This window comes from Oryctolagus cuniculus, chromosome 9 (genome assembly GCF_964237555.1).
Source record: "Oryctolagus cuniculus chromosome 9, mOryCun1.1, whole genome shotgun sequence".
NCBI classification, from domain to species: Eukaryota; Metazoa; Chordata; class Mammalia; order Lagomorpha; family Leporidae; genus Oryctolagus; species Oryctolagus cuniculus.
The window spans coordinates 102,702,700-102,730,473 of NC_091440.1; the positions used below are offsets into that span (position 1 = coordinate 102,702,700).

The 27,774-nt window shown below is 52.8% G+C and overlaps 1 protein-coding gene across 1 annotated transcript; it reads right to left on the bottom strand.

Annotated features, from left to right (window-relative positions):
• Positions 1-1,645: 1,645 nt before the first annotated feature.
• CD4 (CD4 molecule) lies at positions 1,646-27,774 on the bottom strand. Its single transcript, NM_001082313.2, is given in 10 exon segments — positions 1,646-1,713; positions 2,041-2,108; positions 2,395-2,519; positions 3,032-3,229; positions 3,894-4,229; positions 5,037-5,273; positions 5,674-5,832; positions 14,525-14,701; positions 14,821-14,918; positions 27,759-27,774. Coding segments are annotated over 9 exon segments (1,380 nt in total). The 5' UTR covers positions 14,870-14,918; positions 27,759-27,774; the 3' UTR covers positions 1,646-1,682.

Consider the following 27,774-nt stretch of genomic DNA (forward strand, 5'->3'; position numbering starts at 1 on the left):
GTTCCTCCTCCTCCTGGGCGCACCTAGCCAGGGAGGCTCACGATGACAGCTTCTACCTGGCCTTCCTCCTCCAGGCACACAGGAAGGCCAGGAAAGCACAACTCCACGCCCCCCAGTCAGGCCTGTCCCCACCAAGTCTTAGCCTCACACACAGGCTTGGGGGGGGGGGGGTGCAGGGGGCAGCCAGCCTCCAGGGGATTTTTCCTTCTCCAACAAAACTTCATCTGCTCCCCAGAGCAAGTCTGGCAGCCTCTCTGGAGAGGATCCCAAAGACCAGCAGATTCCTGGTCCCCAGAGAGGGTTCTGTCTCTTTGTCTCTCTCTTTCACACACATACACGCGCGCACACACACACACGCCACCTTTACAGTAAGTTTATTGTATTTTTCTGTCAGCTCCGGGAGGCAGAGGTAGGGGTTGGGCAGGAATGGGGAGCCTTGGCAGCAATTGGGTGGTCTTCCTGGAAGAGGCAAGCTGAAAAGAATGAAGGGAAAGGAAAGGGGGGAGGGGAGAAAGAGGTTGGGACTGAGGGAGATGGTGAGGAAGGGAAAGAGAAGAGAGGCAGAGGAGGCTGGGGTCCCTGAGAGGAAGAGGAGGGGGCATCCTGCTAACTCTGGTTGCCTTGCATCATGGACCATTTGGAGGCAACATGAAGGAGGGTTTGGGGCGCAGGGGACCTGAGGCCTGGTGCTGTCACCTTTCCCACAGGGCTGCGCAGGGCTCACTCTGGGGCCAGCTTTGCACAGGGTGAGTGGGCACTGGACGCCTGTCCCTCAGGGCCTGTGCTCTCATCAGGGGCTCCCAAGGCAGCGTCTCCAGGGAACACAGGTGATGAACGCCAAGACCAGGAGGGAGGCTGTGCCCCTGTTCTGCGCTCTCTGAGACTGGCCCTCCCTGTGGGGCCTGGGCTCCTGGGAGCCCAAGGGGACACATGGGTACCGTGAGCAGCTGCGTGGCATTTCTCTCGGCATTCCAGAAGCCGCTGGGGGAGTCTGGACTCCGGCACTTGCACCCTGTGTGACCATGGGTACTCACCTAGCCTCTGGGGGTTCTGTTTCTGGCCTACAAACTGGACGTGATGGCCTCGTCACTGCCAGCCTCCTGGGGTTTCCATAAGGTAGACAGATAGAGCGAGGTGCAGCTGTGCTGCTGGGTGGTAGGGAGCTGTTGTGGACCCGTATGTGGCTGTGTGCGTGGTGTGTTTCTGGGAGGCCCACCTGGGCAGGAGGTAAGTGTGTGGCTCCGCCAACACAGGTGAGAAGCAGGCAGCATGGGGCAGTGGGGGCTGCAGTCCACCAGGAGCCCTGGGTCTGAGTCTCTCCTTGACTGGCTGTGGGGTCTCAGGCAAGCCCCTGTTCTCTTTGATCCTCTCCTGTAGAGTCCTGTGCTCCCTGCCTCCCTGTCCTCCTCTGCATGCCAGGTAGGGCTGGTCCTGTGCTCGCCCCTGGGATCCAAGGGGGAGAGGGTAGAGCAGAAATAATCAGCAAAGAGCAGGGCTTGAAGACAAAGGAAGTGGGGGCAGAATGGCAGGGTGACGCCTCTGGAAATTGCAGAGCTGGGCATGGGAGAGGGCAGAGGCAGCGCTGCGATCTGCTACATTCATCCGGTCCTCGGGCCCCGGAGGAGCCACCAGGACTGCAGGGCAGACAGCTGGGGAGGCTGCAGGTGGCAAGGCCTCGCACCTCACAGGAGATTGTAAGTCTTCTGCAGCCGGCTGGAGAGAGGAAGGAGGAGGGGAGCAAGTCTGTCCCCCCAGCGGCTTCGCCTTCTAGGGCCTCCATGGCTCTTGCTCTGACTCTTCTCTTCCAGTGCTGTGACAGCCTCTGGACCACAGCTGCAGAGCCACATCCGGGTACCCCAGGCCTGCTGCCCCTTCTCGGCAGGCCCCTGCACCCCCTGACTCTCCCTCTCCACCACCTCCGCTTGCCTCCTTCCCTTCTCACTGCTCCCTTCTCAGCTCTTCCTCCTCCCCTCCTGCCCTCCCATCCCCCCACCCCACCGAGTCTCCTGCTTGCCCCTTCCCCTCCACCCAGGTCCTTACTGGGGACACTGGCAGGTCTTCTTCTCACTGAGCAGCTTCTTGATCTGAGACATCCGCTGTGCCTGATGCTGTCCAGGAACAAGGAGGGGAGTCGTGAGGGTCCCCTGCCTCCAGAAGGGAGGTGCCCCTTGGAGGGGGGGTGGGGGAAGCTAGGAGAGGAGAAGTAGTTGCTGTGGCTGAGCCCATCTGTCTGGACACTAACTCTGCGCTCCCAGCTGTCTGTCTGTCCATGTGGGATTTGGGACAGGGCCCGGTCTGCAGTTCGGGAACGTGGGAGTGGGTGGAGAGGGCCAGGCACAGATACAGGAGGGCCCTGGGGGGGGGGGGGAGCAGGGTGACTCCAGGGAGACTCACCCGTCGGTGCCGGCACTTGACACAGCAGTAGATGCAGAGCCCAGCGAAGAGTACAAGGCCCGCGGCACCCCCCAGTGCGCCAGCCAGGAGTGTGGGCTGCTGGTGGCTGAGTCCCGTGGCTAAAACTGCAAGAGTGGAGTGGGGAGTTAGGAAGGTGCATCCCCTCCCCCCACCGTCAGAGGCACAGGGTCTACTGGAGGCACCAAGCGCAGCCTTGCTGCCCAGCCAGATGTGGCTGCCATCCTGGGGCTGGAAGGGCGAGGGCAGGGTGCACAAGGCTCCCAAGGGAATGGGCTTGATGCTGTAGAGACTACAGGGTTCTCAGGGGAGCTGGGCACAGAGGACCCTGGCCTGTGTGTGTGCGTGTGTGTGCGTGTGTGTGTAGATCTGGGTTTGGAAGGAAGCCAGGGAGGGGGCTCTTAGCCAAGTGGGCCCCATCTTGGCTATAGGCCTTAGGGAGGTGGGAACTTGTGGGCCTAGAGTGCCTAGGACCACACCTCCACGACCCCAGGCCACCCCACATACGAGCCCTTCACCTCGGGAGGCTGGGGTCCTGGGTGGTCTCTGACAACCTGGCAGGGTCCCACAGCTGAGAAGGCAGAGGCCCGGGGCTGGGCCCTGGAGCCTGAATCCTCACCATCAGCCTTGGACTCCAGCAGCACCTGGTCCCCACTGCTCAGCAGACACTGCCAGGTCCCTGCCTTGGGGTCCAGCACCTGCACCATCTTCTGGGTGGAGACCTTTGCTTCCTGGTCCTCCAGCTTCAAGCTCAGCTTCATCTTGGGGTCAATGGGTCCCAGCACCTCACAAGTCAACTTGTTCTTTACCTGAGTCACTGCAGAGGAATGAGAGACAGAGACAGGAGGCCTGGCCCTCTGGGTTCCCAGCACCCTCGCGCTCTATGGGGATTCAGTGAAACAATCAAAATGATGCTTTGCAGGGGTGGTTGCGGCCTCACAGAGCTCATTTCCTTGCAGTCCTAAGAGAGGAGACACCGCCTTGGACTTGGATTTGAATTCCAATGCCATGGCTTCCAAGGCATGTGCTCCTTGGGCAGTTACTTAAAAACCTGAGCCCCGGAGGATCAATGAATGCAGGGATACGGGGCACGTGTTTGAGTGGGGCTGCCGTGTGTTACGCAGCAAGTGTTGGCCAAATTGCTGTTTGTGGAGTTGTTAGGAGACAAGGAAGGGCTGCTCAACACCATCACTCCATATAAGCAGTGGGTTCTGTTATCCTTGTCAGACAGGTGAGTAGTGGGGACTTAGCCAGGGTTGCAGAGGACTGGGCAGAGGTGGAACTTGGACCCTGGTTCTTAGCGCAAGCCTTCTGCAGATTCTCCACGGAGCCAGGCCATGTGGATCCCAGCCTGAGTTCAAAGCCAGCCCCAGCCCCAGGTTCCTCTAACCAGACATCCCCCTTGTGCGCCAGCCCATCTCCAGGGGAGCCCCTCCCTCCACCTCCACCCCTGCTGTACCCCTCTCAGTCTAGCTCTTCACCTTTCAGCATCACCAGGCTCACTTGCTGATGCAACTTTCCCTTATCAAGGGTCAGGCTCAGGTTTCCGGAACCAGCATAGCGATGCAGGGCCTGGGGCAGGGTGAGGCTGAGCGGGAGCCCCTTGCTCATCTGGATCTTGAGGTCAGGGAGGATCTTCTGCACAGACACCTTCCTGTCCTCCAAGGAGAAGCTGACCCAGGACTGGGCCGAGGAAGCCCCGTCTGCCTGCCACATGAGCTCTCCGCTCAGGCTTTCGTCTTCGAAGTTAAGCGGGAAAGAGAACTCCACCTGCTCCCCCTCTTTCTTGTAGACTGTGGCCGAGGCCTTTTGGAAGCCTGGAGGCAGGAAGGGAGAGAGCCTGGGTGAGGGGGAAACAGGAGGATGCAGGCACACTGGAGGGTGTGCGCATGTGGCCGGGGCAGCGGAAAGGTGCAAGTGGGACCAAGGCGGTCCAGCTCTTCATTTTGGGTGCCTGGGTTTCTTCCTGTCTCTCCACCCCAGCATGCTTCTCCCCCTCAAGGCTTCCGGGACCAGCTCAGCCACGGGGGCCTCTCCCTCCTCAGGTGTGGTTTATCGGTGGGGCTTACTGCCTCACCAGCTGCTGTTCTCAGCGTGCCCCAGTTATCAACTCTCACCAAGGAAGGCACTGTCACACTTAGCTTTGCCCCCATTTCACAGATGCACACACAGAGCTTCAGGAACCTACCTCAGGTTGCACTGGTTGTGGTGGGATCCGGATATAGATCAGACTTTGTGCACTACCCCGCCCACTACACTGTCTCCTGTCACATGAGCACAGGAGGGGTCTGGGGCAGGACCTGCGTTCTGGGCTCTTGGTCTTCCCACAGGGCCTGGCTTGGGGCTGTACAGGTACAAAGTGGCATTTCATAATGGCTGGCTTGCTGGTGTTGGTGTCCCCAAGGAAGTGGATTTGGTAGGGGTGGGGAGATGAAGCAATACAGAAGATTGCTGCTCTTGACTTTCCTCTTTTGGGGCCTGCCCCAGGGGTCTCTGGCGCTCTCCCATCTTCATGTTTCCCCTCCCTCCCTTCTTCTATGGCCAACCCTGAGGATGAGTGCATGGGGGTGGGGGGAGGGCTGGTGCATGGGAAGGGGGTGGCAGGCGAGAGGAGCGTCTCTTACCCAACACTATGATTTTTATGTCTAACTCCAGTTTGTTCTGGTCCTGGAACGACAGGTGGCAGGACCAGGTGCCACTGTCCTGGAGCCTCAGCTTGGGCATGGAGCAAGTCTTCCCGGTTTCTATGATTTTATTTTCTGGACTCTTCCATTGCACGGAGGGGCTCCCCACAGAGGGGCCTTCCAAGGTGAGGGTCAGTGACTGTCCATGTAGCAGGCGGGTGTTCGGGTTGGCAGTCACTGTGGAGGAGGGAGCAGATGGCCTGTGTCACACACCCCATCTCCAAGGAGAAAGGAAGGGGACAGGAAACCAGGAGTGGCTCTCCATCCTCATAACCCTGTCCCAGCATCTCCTATCTCCCCGGCACCCAGGTCCCCACCCCCAGTCCAGGCTGAGTTCCCTTTCCCTCCTTCCCTTCCTGAATCTCCCTCCTTCCTTTAGCTCTTTCCCTTCTCTCTCTCTCTCTCTCTCTCTCTCTCTCTCTCTCTCTCTCTCTCTCTCCCCACCTCTCCATCCAAGGCTGAGGGGGTGTTTGAGACTTGGTGACCTGTCTGACCCACCTGTGGCTGCCCCAGTTGGTGCAGGGTGAGAGCAGGGGAGGCAGGGAGATGGGAGGAGGGCTCAGCCTCCCCTACTCACATCTGAACACCAGCAGTTCCACCTCCATCTTCTTGTCCCCCACTTCGCAGATATAAGTCCCCGAGTCGTCCATCCTGAGATCCTTGATGACCAGGGGGAAAGATCCTTGGTCCCACATGTTTTTTTTGGATTCAACGCGATTGCTCAGCGGGGAGTTCCCTGGGAACAGAAGCCACGTGCAGGAGATGGAGGCACCCTGGCAGGGGTGGAACCCACAGGTGCTCTGACCTGAGCTGACGATTTCGTGCAGAATTGGGGAACCCCCGACTGGCCAGGAGATCCCACGACGTCCACTTACCCGGCTGGGACGGTGGGTCACTCATCCGGAATGGTGAAATCATGGCCTTATTTGGAGAGCACCAGCTTCTACAAGCCCATCCCTGACACCCATAGTCTCCAATGACCTTCGCAACAGTTCCCGGAAATAGATGCCCATTCTGCTCATTTTGCTGATAACGATTCTCACACATTATTGGTAAGAATGAACACCAATGTAATTTGTTTGGAAGGTAATTTATAGTATCTATCAGAATTACAAATGTGCTTACAAAGCTAAATGTCCACAAAGGATAGGTTATATAAATTATAGTTCACCCTTTGGGCAATTGCTAGGCAGCCATGCAAGAGGCATGAGCAATCTTTCTATACAGGGATCTGGAACAGTATCTCAGAAACACCCTTCACTGAATAAAGCAAGATGTGAAACAGGCTACTATTCATTGTAAAAGGAGTAGGAAACTACCCCCATAAGCACACACATGCATTTGGTTGGTTCCCTATACCAACAAGTTCTACACCCACTGATTCAACCAGCTGTGGATCAAAACTACTTGATAAAGGGGAATGGATATTTGGCCTAGTGGTTTAAAAGTACACATCCCAGGGCCGGTGCTGTGGCATAGAGGGTAAAGCTGCCGCCTGCAGTGCCAGCATCCCATATGGGTGCTGGTTTGAGTCCTGGATGCTCCACTTCCAATCCAGCTCTCTGCTATGGCCTGGGAAATCAGTAGAAGATGGCCCAAATCCTTGGGCCCCTGCACCCACGTAGGAGACCCAGAAGAAGCTCCTGGCTCCTGGCTTTGGATCAGTGCTGCTCCAGCCATTGTGGCCAATTGGAGAGTGAACCAGCAGATGAAAGACCTCTCTCTCTCCTCTCTCTCTCTCTCTCTCTCTCTCTCTCTCTCTCTGCTTCTACAACTCTCTGTGTAACTCGGACTTTCAAATAAATACATAAATCTTAAAAAGAAGAAGAAGAAGAAGAAGAAGAAGAAGAAGAAGAAGAAGAAGAAGAAGAAGAACATGTCCCACATCAGACTGCCTGAGTTCAAGTTCAAGCTCCTCCTCCAATTCCAGCTTCCTACTAATGCCTACTTTGGAAGGCAGCAGGTGACAGCTCCAGGAGTTGGGTCCCTGTCACCTCATGGGAGAGCTGGATAGAGTTCCTGGCTCCTAGCTTCAGTCTGGCCCAGCCCTGGCTATTGCAAGCATTTGGGGAGTAAACCAGCACATGGGAGATCTCTCTGTCTCTCTGCCTTTCACATAAATAAAAGCTTAAAAAAGAAAAAATATTTTGGAAAGTTAACATAAGGAAATTAAACTTTGGTTGTCCTGGAAGAGGAGTGAGGCCCAAGAAATAGGCGTGGGAGGAAGGCTTTTCAATTTTACTTCTTTTGAAATTTGGCTCCAATAAGTGGTGGAACATGGATTAATTCAGGCCTCTTGGGCACACTGCACGATACCATCTCTAGAACACTCCTCTGGCATGGGTATGCGGTCCCCTCTACTCTTTTTTTTTTTTTAATTTTAACTTTTATTTCAAAGGCAGACAGAAGGAGAGAGAAGTCTTCCATCCACTGGTTCATTTCTGAATGTTCACAACAGCCAAAGATGGACCAGGCTTAAGACAGAAGCCAAAACTCAATCCAGGTCTACCACATAAGGCAGACCCACGTACCTGAGTCATCACCTGCTGTCACCCAAAGTACTTTAGCAGGAAACTGGAATTGGAAGCAGAGCAGAGACTTGAACCCAGGCACTCTGATATGGGACGCAGGTGTCCCAAGCAGCATCTTTTTATTTATTTATTTATTTATTTATTTATTTTTGACAGGCAGAGTGGACAGTGAGAGAGAGAGACAGAGAGAAAGGTCTTCCTTTGCCGTTGGTTCACCCTCCAATGGCCGCCACGGCCGGCGCTCTGTGGCCGGCGCACCGCGCTGATCCGATGGCAGGAGCCAGGAGCCAGGAGCCAGGTGCTTTTCCTGGTTTCCCATGGGGTGCAGGGCCCAAGCACCTGGGCCATCCTCCACTGCACTCCCTGGCCACAGCAGAGGGCTGGCCTGGAAGAGGGGCAACCGGGACAGAATCCGGCGCCCGGACCAGGACTAGAACCCAGTGTGCCGGCACTGCTAGGCGGAGGATTAGCCTAGTGAGCCACGGCGCTGGCCCCAAGCAGCATCTTAACAACTGCACCAAATGCCCAAGTCTCTGTTGACTTAAAAATTTCACTGCATCCCCTGCCAACTTTACAAATGACTCTGACCTAACCTCTCTCCTCAAGTCTGAGCCGACAGCCAAGGGATAAGTCTGGATAACGGATAAAAGATAAGGCTACTGCTTGCCATCACCCCAAGTTCAATTGGTTCAAAATGTATGTCTCCAAAATGTATGGGGGTTGGCATTGTGGTGTAGTGGGTTAAGCTGTCATCATTTCCAATCCAGTTCCCCTGCTAATGGCGTGGGAAAAGCAGCAAAAGATGACCCAAGTCCTTGGGCCCCTGCACTCATGTGGGAGACCCAGATGAAGCTTCTGGCTCCCAGCTTCTGCCTGGCCCAGCCCCAGCAGTTGTGGCCATCTTGGGAGTGAACCAGCAGACGGAAGATCTCTCTCTCTCTCTCTCTCTCTCTCTTTCCCTCTTTCTCTGTAACTCCACTTTTCAAATACATAAAATATTTTTTTTTAATGGAATGTGTCACCTTCTGTAAGGCTGCCACAAAACACACCAAACACTGGAGAGAGAGAGAGAGAGAGAGAGAGAGAGAGAGAGAGAGAGAGGGAGAAGGCCACATGTTCAGGAACAGGTTCTCTTAAAACTTTGCGGGGGGGGGGGGACGGGCAGGGAAGTAGGAGCAGTGAATCCCATTAGGATGTGGGTAGAGTTGACACTGCTGGTTGGGCCGTGGAGTCACCTGGCTTTCAGCCATGGTTGGGGCTGGGGGCTAGAGCCTAGGATGGTGTCTGGGGTGTAGATTGCGCCACAGATAACACTGCCATTTTACCAACACCTTCCTCCTAAAATAACACTTCCTCCGTGCTTCTGTCTTTCTCATATAAAAAAAATAAAAAATGATGGCCCACTTGTGCATGTTGTCCTCTATGCTGGAAAAGCAATTGCAATATAGTGCGACAGGTCTGAGTCTGGGTGAGTCTGGCATAGATCCCTGTGGGAGATTAGTGTTGAATCAAGCCTGAAAAGAAGTGTAGGCAATGGGGGGGGGGGGAGTGAGGGCTTCAAGGTCCAGCAGGGGCCCCAGCCTCCGCAGAGCAATGCCTGCACAGCACTGCTGCCAAGTCAGCCTCTCTGCCTCTCCAACAAATAAAAGTAAAAAGAAAGAAAAGCAAGGAGTGGCCGCAGTTGGTAACTGAAGGGAAACCAAGTATTCCCTCTTCTGGTTCAGAAATTAGGGGACCACGGAGGATCACACTGAAATTAGGAGAAATCAGGAAGTGGCCAGGGGAGCTGCTCTGGAGGAACATCAGGTGATAGAAAGAGAACAGAAACATTGACACAAAAAGTAGCACATCGTGTTAACCTCACAGCAGATCAAAGAAATGCAAATTAAAACTATCAAATTAGCAAAAAAAAAAAAAAAAGTTGTAAGTAGGTGCTACAAGGTTGCAGTAGAGAGAGGCACCAATGACAGTGAACTAGAGGTAGGTAAACAAAGTCTTTCCGGAAGCAACCTTGAAGTACTTCAAAATGCTTATGGAAAATTGAGCTTTTTGAATACCGCTATTGTGTACCCACTATTTTAAAAGATTTACATCCTTCATTTCATTTCTTTTTTTTTTTTAAGATTTATTTATTTATTTGAGAGGCAGAGTTACAGACAGAGAGCGCTTCCATCCACTGGTTCATTCCCCAAATGGCCAAGAGCTGGGCTGTTCCAAAGCCAGGAGCCAGAAGCTTCTTCTGGGTCTCCCATGTGGGTGCAGGGGCCCAAGCACTTGGGCCATCCTCTGCTGCTTTCCCAGGCCACCAACAGAGAGCTGGATGGGAAGAGGAGCAGCTGAGAGCGAAACCAGTTCCCATATGGGATGCAGGTGCCACAGCCAGGGGCCCAACCTATCATGCCATGGTGCCAGTCCCCCTTCATCTCGTTTCTAAAACCTTACCCTTACAATGATTTTTTTTTTTTTTTTTTTTTTTTTTGGACAGGCAGAGTGGATAGTGAGAGAGAGAGAGACAGGGAGAAAGGTCTTCCTTTGCCGTTGGTTCACCCTCCAATGGCCGCCGCTGCCGGCGCACCGCGCTGATCAGATGGCAGGAGCCAGGTGCTTCTCCTGGCCTCCCATGGGGTGCAGGGCCCAAGCACTTGGGCCATCCTCCACTGCACTCCCTGGCCACAGCAGAGGGCTGGCCTGGAACAGGGGCAACTGGGACAGAATCCAACGCCCCGACTGGGACTAGAACCCGGTGTGTTGGCGCCGCAAGGCGGAGGATTAGCCTAGTGAGCCACGGCGCCGGCCCTTACAATGATAATTTAAAAATTCAATTTGTGGCATAGTGGGTAAAACCACTGCCTGCAGTACCAGCATCCCATATGGACACCAGTTTGAGTCCTGGCTGCTCCACTTCCAATCCAGCTCTCTGCTATGGCCTGGGAGGCAGTAGAAGATGGCCTAAGTCCTCGGGCCCCTGCACTCATGTGGGAGACCTGGAAGAGGCTCCTGGCTCCTGGCTTCAGATCAGCCCAGCTCCAGCCGTTGCAGCCAATTGGGGAGTGAACCAGTGGATGGAAGACCTCTCTCTGCCTCTCCTCTCTCCGTGTAACTCTGACTTTCAAGTAAATAAATAAATCTTTAAAAAAGGAAAGAAAATGTAATTCAAAATTTAAGTTCGAAAATAATAACTATAGTGACTGGTGTTGTGGCACAGCAAGTTAAACTGCCACTTGGGAAGTTGGCATCCCATATTAGAGTGCTCGTCCAAGTCCTGGCTGCTCTGCATCTGATCTAGCTTCCCACTAATGTGCCTGGAAAAGCAGTGGATGATGGACCACGTACTTGGGCCCCTGCCACCCATGTGGGATGCCTGGATGGAGTTCTGGGCTCCCAGCTTTGGCCTGGCCCAGCCCTGGCTGTCACAACCATCTAGGGAGTGAAGCAGCAGATGAAAGATCTCTCTGTCTCTCTAGCCCACCTCCCTCTCTTTGTCCCTCCTTCCCTTCCTCTTTCTTGCTGTGTCACTGCTTTTTAAATAAATAAATCTTTTTAAAAATAATTATAGAGTGGACATTTGAAACAGCAGTTAAGGAGCTGGGGTTGGGGTGCAGCAGGTTAAACCACCTTCTGTAATGCTGGCATCCTATACTGGTGCCAGTTGGAGTCCCAGCTGCTCCACTTCCCATCCAGCTCCCTGCTAATGGCCTGGGAAAAGCAGTGGAGGGTGGCCTGAGTGTTGGCTCCTGCACCCATGTGGGAGACCTGCATGAAGCTCTTGACTTCTGATTTCTGGCTTCAGCCTGACCTAGCCCTGGCTGTTGTGGCCATTCGGGGAATGAGAGTGAACCCAGCAGATGGAAAATCTCACTCGCTCAACTCTGCCTTGCAAATAAATAAATAAAAACAGGAGAAAGAGGAAATAGCAATTAAGCTGCTGTTTGGGATGCTAACTTCCTATATCAGAGTATCTGGATTCCCTGGATTTAAGTCCCAGTTCTGCTTCTTTTATTTTCTTTTTAAGATTTTATTTATTTGATGGGTAGAGTTAAAGAGAGACAGAGAGAAAGGCCTTCCATTTGCTGGTTCACTCCCTAATTGGTCGCAATGGCCGAAGCTGGGCTGATCCAAAGCCAGGAGCAAGGAGCTCTCCTGGTCTCCCAAGCAGGTGCAAGGGCCCAAGCACTTAAGCCATTTTCTACTGCTTTTCCAAGCCATAGCAGAGAGCTAGATTAGAAGAGGAACAGCCGAGACTCGAACCAGTGCCATTATGGGATGCCAATGCTGCAGGTGGAGACTTAGCTCACTATTTGACAATGCTGGCCCCCGGTTCTGCTTCTACTTTCAGCTCCCTGCTAACTCATACTCTCAGAGACAGCAAGTGGCGGCCCAAGTGCTTGAATCCCTGCCATCCATGTGGGAGATCTGGAATGATTTCCAGACTCTGGGCTTCAGGCTGGCCCAGCCCCAGCTGCTGTGGGCATTTTAGGGAGTGAATCAGCAGATGGAAGATCTGTCTCTCTCTGTGCTTTTCTAAAAATTAATTTAAAAATTATGGTGTTAATAGAGCAAAGTGTTAGACAAAAGGGTAATGGCTGCACATTAGAGTATATTAATTTAGTGGTATATTAGACTAGCACTAAAATGATATAATTTTTCACGAAATGGGAAATATTAGTAACATTTTTTTTAAAAAAAGGATTTTTATTTATTTATTTGAAATCAAGAGTTACAGAGAGAGAAGGAGGGATATCTTCCATCATCTGGTGTGCTCCCCAAATGGCCACCCTGGCTCTGGCCCAAACCAGGAGCCCTGAGCTCCATCGGGGTCTCCCAGGTGGGTGGCAGGGGCTCAAGCCCTGAACCATCCTTCCCTCTTTCCCAGGCACCTTGGCTGGAGCTAGATTAGAAGCAGAGCAACTTGGACTTGAACTCGTGCTCCCATATGGGATGCTGGTGTCACGGGCAGTGGTTTAACCCAGTGTGCTACAATGTAGGACCCCATAACATACATTATAAAAGCTTTTTCTTTTTTTTTAAGATTTATTTATTTGAGAGGCAGAGTTACAGACAGAGAGAGGGAGAGACAGAAAAAGAGAGATCTTCCATCCACTAGTTTACTGTCCAAATGGCCACAATGGCCAGAGCTGAACCAACCTGAAGCCAGGAACCAGGAGCTTCTTCTAGGTCTCCCATGAGAGTGCAGGGGCCCAAGCACTCAGGCCATCTTCCACTGCTTTCCCAGGCCATAGCAGAGAGCTGGACCAGAACTAGTACCCATATAGATGCTGGTGCCACAGGTGGAGGCTTAATCTACTATGCCATGGGGCCAGCCTCATAAAAGTTATTTTAAGATGCTCTTTCTTTTAAAAATATTTAATCATTTATTTGAAACATACTGAGAGTTAATGAGCAAGAGAGAGAGCAAGCTTTCACCTGCTGGTACTCTCCCCAATGCCTGCAGTAGATAGGGCAGGATCAGGCTGAAGCCAGGAGCCTGGAACTCATTCCAAGTCTCCCACATGCATGGTAGGGACCCAAGTACTTGAGTTATCATCTTCTGCCTCTCTGGGCACACATAAGTAGGAAGCTACAATCAGTAGACTCAGGGAGCTGATGTTGGCCAACATCCTGTATCAGAGTACTGGTTCGAGTCCCAGCTACTACACTTTCAATCCAGCTCCCTGCTAATGTACCTGGGAAAGCAGTGGAAGGTGGCCCAAAGGGCTTGGGTAGGCCCCTGCCACTCACATAAGAGACCCTGATGGAATTCCTGGCTCCTAGCTTCTGCCTGGCTGAGCCCTGGCTGTTGCAGCCATCTGGGGAATGAACCAGAAGATGGATTTCTTTCTTTCTTTTTCTTTCTTTCTTTCTCTCTCTCTCTCTTTCTCTCTCTGGTGCTTTGCCTTTCAAATAAAATAGCAAATCAGAGCTTAGATATGGGATGCTAGTGTCACAAGCAACAGCTTAACTTGCTGCACCACAATGCCAGTCCCATATTCTGGTGATTTTAAAATTAAAATTTTTGTATTGAGATATTACAGATTAACATGCATTTGCAAGCAATAAGACAGGTGATCCTATGAACCTGTACTAGGTTTACCCTGGGGTTACAACTTGCAAAAACTATAGCACAATATCCCATCCCAGATGTTGACTTTTTAAAAAAAAAATTTTTTTTTTCATTTATCTTGAAAGAGTAACACAGAAAGAGGGAGAGCCAGAAGAGAGCAGTCTCCCACCTGCTGGCTCATTCCCCAAATGGCTGCAACAGCCAGTGCTGGGTCAGCCAGGAGCTTCAGCCAGGTGTCCCACGTGGGTGGCAGTGGCCCTACCACTTGGGCCATCATCTGCTGCTTTTCCCAGGCCATTAGCAGGGACCTGGATCAGAAGTGAAGCAACCAGCCCTCCTATGTGGCATCCCAAGCAGCAGCTTAACCTGCTGAGCCACAACCCTGGCCCTTCCAGGCACATCCACAGGAAGATGGACTGGAAGCCAGTAGCCAGGACTCCAACTGGTATTCAGATATGGGATGACAGTGTCACATGTAACCCATTACACCACAATGCCAACCCCTGTTTTGTTGCTTTTAATGGAAGTAAACAAAGTATTGTCTACAAGGGTCCATAGCAATAAATTCGTGAAGTTATCAGTTTCATATAATTATTTTCTTAATGACTATTAAAGTAAGACCACAAACATCGATATATTAGAATCAATATACTAACCAAAGCCATTCCCTGGGCCAGCAGCAGTTGGTATAGAGGAACTTTGGGCAAAAGGATCAGAGAGTTTCGGTCAACCCCAGACTTTTGGAATCTCAGAGTTTTCCAGGAGCTGGTGTCTGACCAGGGGTGTTTAATCCATAGTGTGTTTTCCTCCCTGGCCAGGGGACAAGGATGTCCTACCTTTAAGCCAGAAGGAGGAGGAGGAGGAGCCCTGGTTTCCCAGGATCTTGACCTGGTTCGCATGTTTCCAGTTGAAGACTGAGTTCCTCTTCTGGGAACTCTGGCAGGGCAGCTCCACGATGGCTCCGGCTTTGCCTCTCACCACGGTCTTCCCCCAGGTGGCCGCTGGGAGTAGTGCTAGGTGGGAAAGCAGACCTCTCCTGCTCTGCCCCATCTCCCCATTTGCCCATCAGCCCCACTCCCCACACCACGCTCACCCCAGGCCCCGAGTCCAGTCCAAGAGTCTGAGCACTCACCCAGCGGCAGCACCAGCAGCAGGCACTGGAAGTAGATTCTCCGGTTCATGGTGGCTTTGCTGAGGCGGGCAGGGGCCTGAGACTTCAAGGACCTGAGCCTGCAGAAATGCGGAGAGAGAGACACACTAATCTTTGGGCAGGAGGCATGTATTGGACGTGGGGGGTACAGAGACTCCTCTGGCATCATGACCCTTAGAGCCAGTCCAGGGCACTGAACGTGGGCCCCACTGAACAGGCCCCCTGCAGGGCAGGTCATTAAATGCTGGGCCCAATTTATTTAATGTTTTTGTGTATTTTCTTTTAAGATTTATTTCTATATTTACTTATTTAAAAGGCAGAGTAATAGAGAGAGACAAAGGGGGTGGGGAGAGAATTTTCCATCTGCTGGTTCACTTTCCCAAAGGCCATAATACTCAGAGATGGGCCAAGCCAGAGCCAGTAGCCTAGAACTCCATCCAGATCTCCCATGTGGGTGGTAGGGACCCAAGGACTTGGGTCACCTTCCACTGCTTTTCGGGCACATCAACAGGGAGCTGAATTGAACGTGGAGCTGCTGGGACTCGAACTGGTGCTCTGATATGGGATGCCAGTGTCATAGGTGGTGTCTTAACCCTCTGTCCCACAACTCTGGCCCCTTTTTGTTATAGTTTTCAAAAATGATTTGCATTTCATTTGGAAGGCAGAGGAGAGTCAGAGACAGACAGATGTGGGGAGCAATCCGGACTAGACTAAGTTACTCGAATTAGGACTTATTCTATGCATCTGCTCTCCCACAATATGGCGCTGGGAGAGAAGTAAACAGCTTCCGCACAGCTGCCTCCAGTTCAACTAATGAACTGTAGGACTTGCTCCTGATTGGAGAGCAGCGTACTCGGCGTGTGGGCAGCCGAGTTGGGATTGGCGGAAGAGGACTATAAAGGAGGAGAGAGACGGCATGCACCAGGAACATCTATGGGGAACATCTAAGGGAACCCGTGCAGCCCCCGAAGAGAGCCGGCCGGCGGTGTGCCGCTCCCCTGCGGAAGTGGGGAATGCGGCCAGGGGGAACTGCCCTTCCACGGAGGTGGAAGGGATAGTAGCCAACCCGGGAAGAACCAGCAGCAAACCCGGGGAGGGCCGAGCAGACAAAAGAACAGCGCAGGGTCCTGTGTTGCTCCTCCACGAAGAGGGGGAGCGACATAATGGTGCCGTGACTCGGATAGGAAACTTAGGACGGATATGAAACTTAGGAGGGAAGAAACGGGAAGAGCTGGGAAAATACCGGAGAGAGAGACTAGCAAACAGCCTAGGGAAAAGCCGGACGAAAAAGGTGCCGGAAGAAGCTATTGAAAGCCTAGGCATAGACTCGGATACGGACTACGGGGGGAAGCTGGGAGAAATCTCTAAGGTCAAAAGCGAAAGTGAAAGCTAGAACAAACAGACTCGGATGCGGACTGTGGGGAGAGGCCAGGAGAAATGAGGGAGGAATATTGTTGGAAGAAAACTTAGGGAAACATACCGGGTAGAGAAAAGTGTTAGGGAAATTGAAGCCGCGGGGGGGCAGGCCGAGGCGGAAACGGAAGCCACTTTGGGGTTCTCAAGTTAGCCCGGGAATAGGGGGCGAAAAGTTGAAACCAGAAGCTGAGACGCAAGCCAGATTGGGATCCGTCTGATTAGCCCGGGGAGCAAAGGACGGGAAGCCAAACCGTGGGGCGGAGACGTACGCTGGGTTGAATTCGCCAGGCTAGCCCGGGGAACTTGGATTGAATGCTAGTGGTGGAGACGCAAGCTACGCTGTGTTACTCGCGGAAGCCGCCGCGTGCAGAGAGAGCACGGGGCGTGAATAGATAGGGAACGCTGGCGTAGGCCGTGGTTCAGACGCGAAAGGGTTAAGCGTGGAGACCGCGGAGCGCGCGAAGCCGAGCTGCGCAAAGCCGGGAAGCTGCGCAGATGAGAGAGGCGCGCGGGCTGAAGCGGCGCAGAGCCGGGAACCCGCCGGCGGGGCGAGGTGCCGGAAAGCCGCAGGGATAAGAGAAACAGAAGTTTTAGAAGTAAAGTGAGAAAAATAGGAATGCTGGAAGATAGAAGTAAAATGGGAGAAATAGGAATGCCCGGAGATAGAGAAATGGAGAAAAATAGGGCCTCCCCTCAACATGCCAATTAGAGGGCTTGGATTCGGTCTGCCCGATTGGTGAGGTGGTGAGCACCTGGGCGGCTAGCCGCAGGTCACCGAAGACAGGCACGAATTAACATCAGTAAAGCTTCCCCACAATACCGCAATTAGGAGGCTTGGATTCGGTTTGCCTGATAGGTCTTGTAAGTCCCCTGCAGGCAGAGCAGAGCATGCGCTGCAGGGCACCGAACACAGGCACGCATCAGCGCCTAAAAACCTCCTCACAACATGGCGAAGAGAGGACCCGGATTCGGTTTGCCTGATAGGACTTGTAAGAGCCTGTGGCAACTCTAGCAAGTAGAGCAGAGTGTGTACCGCGGGACACCGAAGACAGGCGTGTATCAACGCTAAAAAATAAAAAGAAAGGGGGATCTGTGGGGAGCAATCCGGACTAGACTAAGTTACTCGAATTAGGACTTATTCTATGCATCTGCTCTCCCACAATATGGCGCTGGGAGAGAAGTAAACAGCTTCCGCACAGCTGCCTCCAGTTCAACTAATGAACTGTAGGACTTGCTCCTGATTGGAGAGCAGCGTACTCGGCGTGTGGGCAGCCGAGTTGGGATTGGCGGAAGAGGACTATAAAGGAGGAGAGAGACGGCATGCACCAGGAACATCTATGGGGAACATCTAAGGGAACCCGTGCAGCCCCCGAAGAGAGCCGGCCGGCGGTGTGCCGCTCCCCTGCGGAAGTGGGGAATGCAGCCAGGGGGAACTGCCCTTCCACGGAGGTGGAAGGGATAGTAGCCAACCCGGGAAGAACCAGCAGCAAACCCGGGGAGGGCCGAGCAGACAAAAGAACAGCGCAGGGTCCTGTGTTGCTCCTCCACGAAGAGGGGGAGCGACAGACAGAGATCTTCCATCCACTGGTTCACCCCACAAAGGCCCACGACAACCAGGGTTGGGCCCGGGCCAGAGGCTGGAATTCGGTAGAGGTCTCCCACGTGGGTGGCAGAGACCTGTTCTACTTGAGCTCTCACCACTGCTTTCCAGAATGCACATTAGCAGGAGGCTAAGTCAGGAGCAGAGCCAAGACTGGAACCCAGGCACTCTGATCTGGAAAGTGGACACCCTAAGTGGCATCTTAACCACTAAACCCAGCACTTGCTCCTGGGCCCAAGTGAAGACTGGGTGATGTTCTTGGTGTGACAAATTCTCTAACTTCACATCTCATCACACACAGCCAAAGTCAGTATTTCCATGTGTGACAAAATACCAGTTAAAATGTTAGAGCGTTTATATGAAAAGTTGTAACCTTTTACTTCGAAAATAAATGCGGCCGGCACCGCGGCTCACTAGGCTAATCCTCCGCCTTGCGGCGCCGGCACACCGGGTTCTAGTCTAGGTCGGGGCACCGGATTCTGTCCCGGTTGCCCCTCTTCCAGGCCAGCTCTCTGCTGTGGCCTGGGAGTGCAGTGGAGGATGGCCCAAGTGCTAGGGCCCTGCACCCCATGGGAGACCAGGAGAAGCACCTGGCTCCTGCCTTCGGATCAGCGCGGTGCACCGGCCGTGGCGGCCATTGGAGGGTGAACCAATGGCAAAAGGAAGACCTTTCTCTCTGTCTCTCTCTCTCACTGTCCACTCTGCCTGTCAAAAATAATAATAATAAAAAAAATAATAAATGCAACATATAAACTTTCTTTTTTTAAAAAATATTTATTTATTTGAAAGTCAGAGCTACATAGAGAGAGAAGGAGAGGCAGAGGGAGAGGTCTCCCATCCGCTGGTTCACTCCCCAACTTGCCGCAACAGCCGGAGCTCTGCCCATCTGAAGCCAGGAGAAGCCCCAGGGTTTCCCACGTGGGTGCAGGGGGCTTAAGGACTTGGGCCATCATCTACTGCTTTCCCAGGCCATAGCAGAGAGCTGGATCAGAAGTGGAGCAGCCAGGACTCGAACCGGTGCCAATATGGGATGTCGGCACTGCAGGCAGAGGCTCTACCCGCTACACCACAGCACCAGCCCCCAAACTTTATTTAACAAAAGTAACTGGTAAAGAGAAACAGGTACTTAAATTAAGACAGAAACTGACTAGAGAAAATTTTATCTTCAACACCTCCACTAAAGCAGTTACATTTAAGTGAGCACTGTTGCTGTGTCAAATACAGCTCAGTCACAGGTGTGGATAAATGGTTTGCACGTTTAAAGTATTCATTGAACACTACCATGTATATATAAGTATATATGTATATATAATGTATATATACATATATAATGTGTATATGTATATATATAATATATATATATATAATGTATATAGGCCGGCACCACGGCTCACTTGGCTAATCCTCTGCCTGAGGTGCCGGCACCCCGGATTCTAGTCCTGGTTGGGGCACTGGGTACTAGTCCAGATTGCTCCTCTTCCAGTCCAGCTCTCTGCTGTGGCCCGAGAAGGCAGTGGAGGATGGCCCAAGCGCTTGGGTCCCTGCACCCACATGGGAGACCAGGAGGAAGCACCTGGCTCCTGGCTTCAGATCAGCGTAGCACTGGCTGTGGTGGCCATTAGGGGAGTGAACCAACGGAAGGAAGACCTTTCTCTCTGTCTCTCTCTCACTGTCTATAACTCTCTGTCTCTCTCTCACACTGTCTAACTCTGCCTGTCAAAAAAATAAATTAAATAAAATAAATAAATATAATATATATATACACATTAATTTGAGGAACTGATGATCTCTAGATACACCTTGTTTCTGTTGACCTTTGGAAGAGATCCCCTAAAAAGAAGAATCCGGGGCTCTGGCCTGTCCTAGACTCTGCTGGACTCTAGGTCTCCTCCGGGCCTCCTCAGACGCCAGGTGGGTTTTGGGTACTTGTTTGGAGAGTTCTCTGGGTGGCATGACATGCCAGTACTCGTAGTGCTTGTCGAAGTACTTGACTGAGTGGTAAATCTGCGTGTGATGTGCGGTAAATCATCCTGCCAGTGTGTGGCGGACAGGGAGAAACCAGAGCATAAAGAGCGGGTACAGCAACTGCATGTCACGTCCAGCCTAGGCAACAAATTGACCACAGTTACAGAGGGAGAGAAAGAGAGAATCTTCTATCTGCTGGTTCACTCCCCAAATGGCTGCTACAGCCAGGGTTGGGCCAGGCCGAAGCCAGGAGCCAGGAGCTTCATCCAGGTCTCCTGTGTGGGTACAGGGGCCCAAGCATCAGTGGGTCATCCTCCACTGCTTTCCCAGGAGCATTAGCAAAAAGCTGGATTGGAAGTGGAGCAGCCATTATAAACATTTGAGGAGTATATGGTAGATATCTCTCTTCCTTTCTTTCTCTGTCTTTCAAATAAATAAAATAAAACTTGGTTTTTTTTTTTTTTTTTTTTTTTTTTTTGACAGGCAGAGTGGATAGTGAGAGAGAGAGACGCAGAGAGAAAGGTCTTCCTTTGCCGTTGGTTCACCCTCCAATGGCCGCCGCTGCAGCCGGCGCACCGCGCTGATCCTGGCAGGAGCCAGGAGCCAGGTGCTTTTCCTGGTCTCCCATGGGGTGCAGGGCCCAAGCACCTGGGCCATCCTCCACTGCACTCCCTGGCCATAGCAGAGAGCTGGCCTGGAAGAGGGGCAACCGGGACAGAATCCGGCGCCCCAACCGGGACTAGAACCCGGTGTGCCGGCGCCGCAAGGTGGAGGATTAGCCTATTGAGCCACGGCGCCGGCTTAAAACTTGTTTTAAAAGTGCAAAAAAAATTTTAGTGTTTTTAATAAGCATTGTAAATAGGAAATATTTGAAAATTAAATTTAATAAGAATCCCAGCCTTACAGAAAAACAAAAATTGGCCTCCCATGAAGAACTAAATAAAGAGAGAGAGGGAGAGAGATGACCACTTTTCAGCAACTACAGTATGGATAGGTTTTCTTGTTTTATTGATTATGTGAGGCTTTTAACAATTAGTTCAGGAAGGAAGCTGGTGGACTTAACACAGAGTAGAGAAAGTATCTCTCTGGTCTGAATTTCTGCCCTGCTTCTACTTTTAAAAAATATCAGCATGGATTTCCAATTCACTTAGGTAAACAGAACTTTTTATTCATCATGGATATGAGGGTACTTCAAAACTTTATGGAAGAGGCCGGTGCTGTGGCTTGGCTGGTGAAGCTGCCACCGGGCAGTGCCGGCTTTCCATATGGGCTCTCTGCTATGGCCTGGGAAAGCAGTAGGAGATGGCCCATGTCCTTGGGCCCCTGCACCCATGTGGGAGACCCGGAAGAAGCTTCTGGCTCCTGGCTTCGGATTGGCGCAGCTCCGGCCATTGCAGCCATCTGGGGAGTGAACCATCAGATGGAAGACCTCTCTCTCTTTCTCTACCTCTGCCTCTCTGTAACTCTGCCTTTCAAATAAATAAATATTTTTTAAAAAACTTTATGGAAATGAGGTTAAAGGAAATTTAATGTTGGTGAAAAAAATTTTGAAATCCATGCATGCAAGAGACCTTCAAAATGTTCATGGGAAATGCATGTGATGAAAAAACTATGCGTGGACCTCACAACTTTTGCACCAAAATAAATGTATCCTTTAATTCCATTTCCCTGGGAGCTTTCTGAGGTATCCCCCCATAAACACGGACACACTCACACACACACATATCTACACATGTATCGTAACTTGTATAGGTTCAGAAGTTCATGGTAGGCCAGTTCCAGAGAGTTTTTTTTCCCAGAGAGATTTTTTAAAATGTTTGCTTCATTATCTTCATTTACTTGAAAGGAAAAGAGAGACAGAGAGATCCTCCATCTATTGGTTCCTTCCCTAAATGCCCACAACAGCCAGGAGAGGGCCATGCTGAAGTTAGGAGCCTGGAAACTCCATCCAGGTCTCTCATGTGGATGACAGAAGCCCAAGCACTTGAGCCACCCTCCACTGCCTCCCAGGATGCATCAGCAGGATGCTGGATCAGAAGCAGAGTAGTTGAACCAGCACTGTTATGGGATGCTTAACCTGCTGTGGCTCAACACCTCCAGATAGTTCCATTTCATCTGTGAACTGCATTACTTTTACTGATGTTGAAATTTGCAAATGTATAATATGTTCGCAGGTGTCAGCTGCATTTTTTTCTTTTTCTTTTTTTTTTTTTTTACTAAAATTTATTTTTATTTCAAAGGCAGAGTTATAGAGACAGGGGGAGAGACAGAGAGAATTTTCCATCAGCTGGGTCACTCCCCAAATGCTTGCTACAGCTGGGGCAGGGCCAGGCTAAAGGCAGGAGCCAGGAACTCCCTCTGGGTCTCCCATATGGGTGGCAGGTATCCAAGGACTTGGGGCATCTTCGGCAGCTTTCCCAGGCACATTAGCAGGGAGCTGGATTGAAAGCAGAGCAGCCAAGGAGACTTGGGACAGGTACTCCAACGTAGGATACCATTGTCACAGGCAGTGGCTTAACCAGCTGCTCCACAACGCTGGCCCATGAGCTGCATTTAAGTTGCCCTGTTTCTCTTTTGATTTTTGTTGAGTCTCTGGTCTGCTTGCTAAAAGCTAGGGTGCTTCAGGCCCTTGTGCAATTTAAAGCAGAGGTGTTGTGTCTTTGAGCTTTAAAGCATTGAACAAATGGAAACTACAAATAGAAGTGGAAAAAGTCTGGGTTTACGTGTTTTGTTTTGTTTTGTTTTTTAAGTAAAAACTTAGGAAAGTTTAAAAACATGCTGTTCCTAGTGCCGGACTGGGCTGTCTGTCAGGCAGGATCAGAAAACGATGCAAGGGTCAGGCATCTGGTGTAGGGATTAACACAGCACCTGGGGCATCTGCATCCTGCATCCAAATGCTCACGCGGGAGTCCCAGCTCCTGGCTTTGGCCTGGTCTGGTCCCAGTTGCTGTGCACATGTGGGGAATTAACCAGCAGAAGGGGTCTCTCTCTCTCTCTCCCTTTCAAATGAATAAAGTAAACAATTTTTTTTAAGAGGGAAAAATGCAAATTCTCAGGCCCCACCCCAGAACTGCTGAATCAGAAAGTGGAGGCAGATGTTGTCATCTGTGTTTTCACAAACCTGCAGGTTACTGATGCTTGGTCAGATTTAAAAACCTTAAGTTGAGAGGGCCGGCGTTGTGGCGTAGTTGGTAAAACTGCCACTTGCACTGCGGGCATCCCAGATGGGTGCCGGTTCAAGTCCCAGCTGCTCCACCTCTAATCCAGCTCTCTGCTATGGCCTGGAAAAGCCTCTCTGTAACTCTGCCTTCCACATATATAAATAAATCTTTTTAATAAAGAAAGATTGAAGTTGAGACCAGGTACCTGGCCCAGCACTTAATGTGCCACTTGGGATGCTCCCATCCCATATCACGTCTGGGTCTGGGTCCTGGTTCCACTTCCAATTTCAGCTTCCTGCTAGTACACACCTTGGGAGGCAGCAGGTGAAGGCTCAAGTAGTTGGGCCCCTGCCACCCATGGGGGAGACCCAGGTAGAGTTCCAGGCTTTCTGGCTTGGCCTGGCCCAGATGCAGCTGTTGTAGGCATTTGGGAGAAGGGCAGATGGGAGATTTCTCTCTCTCTCTCCCCATCAAATGAGTAAAATTAATTAATTACATGGATCATTTGAGTATGGGCATACTCCTAGCCCTGGCCCCAGGCCCCAGGCATCCCCCTGTGTGTTCCTGATTGGGAGGTCCTGCCAACCACTCTCTCTACCCAGTGCTAACTGCCACAGTCAACCAGGCTCCCTCAGCCTCCAGCTGCCAGATAGGCGTGGCCACGGGGAAGTGCCCAGGGAGATGAGATGGGAGGGAGAGCACCGCGGTGCAGGGGGTTAAGCTGCTGCTTGCAACACTGCCATCCCCTATTAGTGCTGGTTTCATCCTGGCTGCTCTGCTTCTGCTCCAGCTCTCTACTAATGGCCCAAGTGACGGGGCCCCTGCCACCCACATGGGAGACCTCAAAGGAATGCCTGGCTCCTGGCTTCAGCTTGCCCTAGCCCCAGCTATTGAGGACTGAGCTATTTGAGGAGTGAACCCGTGGATGGAATACCTCTCTCTCTGTCTCTGTCTCTCTGTCACTCTGCCCTTCAAATAAATAAACAAATCTTATAAAAATATATTTTAAAACAAGAGCGATGAGACGGGAGTGTTGGGCAAGAGGCCCGGGTGTTTCTCCTCGCTCTGGGCATCCTTTCTGGCACCAGCTGGCTGTGTGTCCGCCCAGTACAGCTCCCATCAGGCGGCCGCTTACCCACAGCTCACGCCCTCACTGTGTCTCACAGGCACCATTTTTGCTTCTTTAGGACCTTCCTGCTGTTGCCATGCCTGCGCAGCTCCGCGTGGGAGCTGCCTCCTCCTCCAGCCCAGGCCTCTGCCGTGTAACCCCCTCCCACAGTCTACCAAACCCTCTGGGGTAGATGCGGTTTCCTGCCCAACACTTGAGAGAGAGGAGGTGCTGGCGGCTTGGTCCTGCAAGCAGAAAAGCCTCCCTCCAGCTACTCCCGCCTGGAAGGGGAACCGAGCAGGACCCATCCCATGGTGGGACAGGTGGACTCTGTTTAAACCTGGGGGTAGGAAGTCAGGAAAGAAACCCCAGTCAGAGAAGGGAGGCTGCTCGCTGGTCCCCCTGCCCTGGAGTCGGAGGGGGGGGGGAGTGTTTACACTCCCTGTAACCTGGGGTGCAGGAAGCATTCAGGGGAAGGCTGGGGGAGGGGCGGCCTCACACCTAATAGGGTTTCCACTGCCCCGTCCCAGGCAGGCTGTGTCCTCGGTGTGTGGAGGGGCGCGGAGGGACAGTTTCCCGACAGGACACCCCTGAGGTCCGGAGTCAGCTTTTCCTGCTCAGAGGCCTGAGGAAGGCTGGGGGCGTTCTTTTTTTTTTTTTTTTTTTTTTTGACAGATAGTTATAGACAGTGAGAGAAAGGTCTTCCTTCCGTTGGTTCATTCCCCAAATGGCCGTTGCTGGCACTGCGCCGATCTGAAGCCAGAAGTGGGGTACTTCCTCCCGGTTTCCCATGTGGGTGCAGGGGCCCAAGCACTTGGGCCATCCTCCACTGCCCTCCTGGGCCACAGCAGAGAGCTGGACTGGAAGAGGGGCAACTGGGACTAGAATCTGTTGCCCATATGGGATGCCGGTGCCACAGGCAGAGGATTGTCCAACTGAGCCACAGCGCTGGCCCTGTGGGGGCGTTCTTGACCGGTCCTCATATGGTGGTCATTTTGTCACTCACACACACACACACACCCCGCACCCCGAGGTCCTGGAGGCCCTGCAGAGGGCTGCCTCCCTGCCCCCAGCGCCGCGCACCGCCCCACCTGCCCTGCTTGGTGGAGGAGGCTGTGGGTTTCCAGCTGCTGCTTGCTTTGTTGCTTCTGGGTTTCCGCTACCACTTCAGAGGCCTGGCCTTGAGTCCCCCTCCTCAGCATCCTCCCAGCGCTCTGCCCTGGTGCAGTGGCATCCTGTGTTCTCCTGTCTGAGAGGCCGGGCGCAGGCTGGCTGGTCCCAGGCCTGGCGTGAGCCTCTCCCACCCTCTCCCCTCCCCGTCCATGGCCCACTTTTTCCCTGCCGCCTCCCTCTCTCCTGCGGTATCTGCTCACATCTGTGCATTTCTGTATTAGGGCTTTCCCTGGGCCTCACACACCTGGGGGCCATGGCGGCTGTCCTGGTCTCCCTTTGCCCCTGGCTTCTTTTTCCATCTCTTCCCACCAGCTCCCATCTGACTGACAGGGCCCTGCGGGCATGGCCTGCGGCCATGGGTGGGCTCAGGTGGACATCACAGGATAGACTTCCATAGGCATGGAGGGGGCCTCCGGAGAGGCTGGGTGTCTGGGGAAAGTGGGCCCCAGGGCTCCGCTTCCCACAGGAGAGGGGGCAGGGAGGGGAAGAAATGGGGAAACTGAGCAAGCGGGGAGAGAGACCCACCCAACATAGCAACACCCCCTCCCCAACCCACCCCGAGCTCGCTCTGAGCCCTTGAGGTTCCTGCCGCCCTCATCTCTGCCTGGAGAGCGAAGCAGGGGCGCACGAGAGGGCACAGCCCCGCCGCAGCGACAGTCTGAGGTCCCATGGGCGCTTTCATCTTCTCCCCAGAGCCCCCACTCAGCCCACCGGAGCCCACACACGCCCTGCCTATGGCTCAGTGGCGCTGTGTGAACTTCCTAGAGACCCGGCCCCTCTAAGGGTCCCTGCGGTCGGTGGCCGCAACCTCCACCATCCTCTCCCTTGCCCCAGACGCCCACGCTGCGGGAGCTGCGCCCCCTTCTCCCCTCAGCCCCTGAAAGGTGCCATCCGGAGCAGGGCTCCACTTCTGAGCCCTGGTAACCCCCCGACCTTCCCAGCGCCCAGACGCCGCTGCTGCTTCGCTTTATTTATTTACTGGGTGTCCAACACGCTCAAGACCCTTGGCCCATGCAGGACCCCTTGGGAGCCAGGGTTGCTTCCACGCTGTACCTGGGCCCTGTCATGGGCGGATTTTTATTTAGAGAATAGACCTCTTGTATTTACAAGCAAGTGTCCCCAGATTTGAGGGGGGAAGTCACCCCCTGAGCACCCCAAATCCTACCCCCGGGAGCGCTCTCATCTGATGTGGACGGCGCCATTTTGTATCAGCCACAGAACCGGACACAGCACAAGAAATTATTTGTCAGAGCCTGAAATAGCGGGTTCTACTGTCTAGTTCTACCATCAGGTTCTACTTCCGACCTTGCACCCCTAAAACTGGCCCCCCAAGGGCACATCTTGCCGAAGCAGCTGCCCCGCTTGGAGAGAAATCTTGGCATAATGGGGCAGGCGGCCTGTCTGCTCAGAGGGAGCAGAGTGGCCTCAGGCCGGCTCTCCCACAGGGAGTCTGGAGGGGACAGCAGAGGCCCCGGGCGTGGCCTGGCTGCAAGACCCTGAGGTCCCAGGACAGGGAAAAGGCCGAGGCTGTGGAGGTGGGAGGCTGGGGTGCCCCAGGGCCACCTGTTTTGAGAGTTCCTGGGTCCTTGCTCTCCCCGACATGGCTCCGGGCCCCGGCACGGCCTGCAAGTGCTCTGCTGACCCCCCTGTGCCTCCTGAGGTGCTGAAAACCCATTCTCTTAGCGTCAGTTTTTCTTCCAGCACATTTTCCTCAGCATATTTATCTGTCGCGTTGCAGCCTTTCATACATAAGAGCTCCGTTTCCACAATTCCAGAGTTTTAGCTTTCGCATTTCCTTATTCATTTGTAAGTCAACCAAAGCCAGAATGCCTTTAGGCCTGTTGATCACAGATCCTAACAATGCCCAAAAGTAGACACATGTTTACACGGCAGATACTTAAGAGGCTACAAGATCACATCGCGTAGGAAATGCAGACATCGGGGTGAGTTTTTGGTGACTGCGTCATTGGGAAAATTGATGTGGGGGGACTTGCCTCTAGACTAGAGTCTACTTCTCTTTCTCATTTTCTTGCCTTTACCTTTTTTTTTCGCTCTCCATTTCTTTTTTGTAGGTCTCCTCTTGCCTTAACACTTGTTTGTTCTAATTTCCCCCTCCTCCTCTTTCTCCTCTCTTCTCTCTTCCACCCTTCATCTTCTCTACCACCCAATGCCCGATTGTCCTCCACTGCCTTTCCCATCCCGAGGTGGCCCCAAGTCCCCATTCCCAGTCTGACCCTGCAATTGGGGTCAGTACCCCTCTTAGGAGCTCCTGCGGCTCTGGACACTGGCTGTGCGCAGTGGGGTGCAGGTTCTGGCCTCCCGAAGCTCGTGGTCCCAGTGGGAGATCACTGCTCATGACCGGTCTGGGGAAAAATGCGTCAGAAAGTGACCAGAGCTCTGAGTGGGGAACCGAGAGCCCAGCACGCTCCAGCGCATCTGCCACTACGTTCCCCTCTGCACTTCCAGGGAAAGGAGCGAAGCTGTCTGTCCAGCTTACCTCTGGGCCCTGGGCT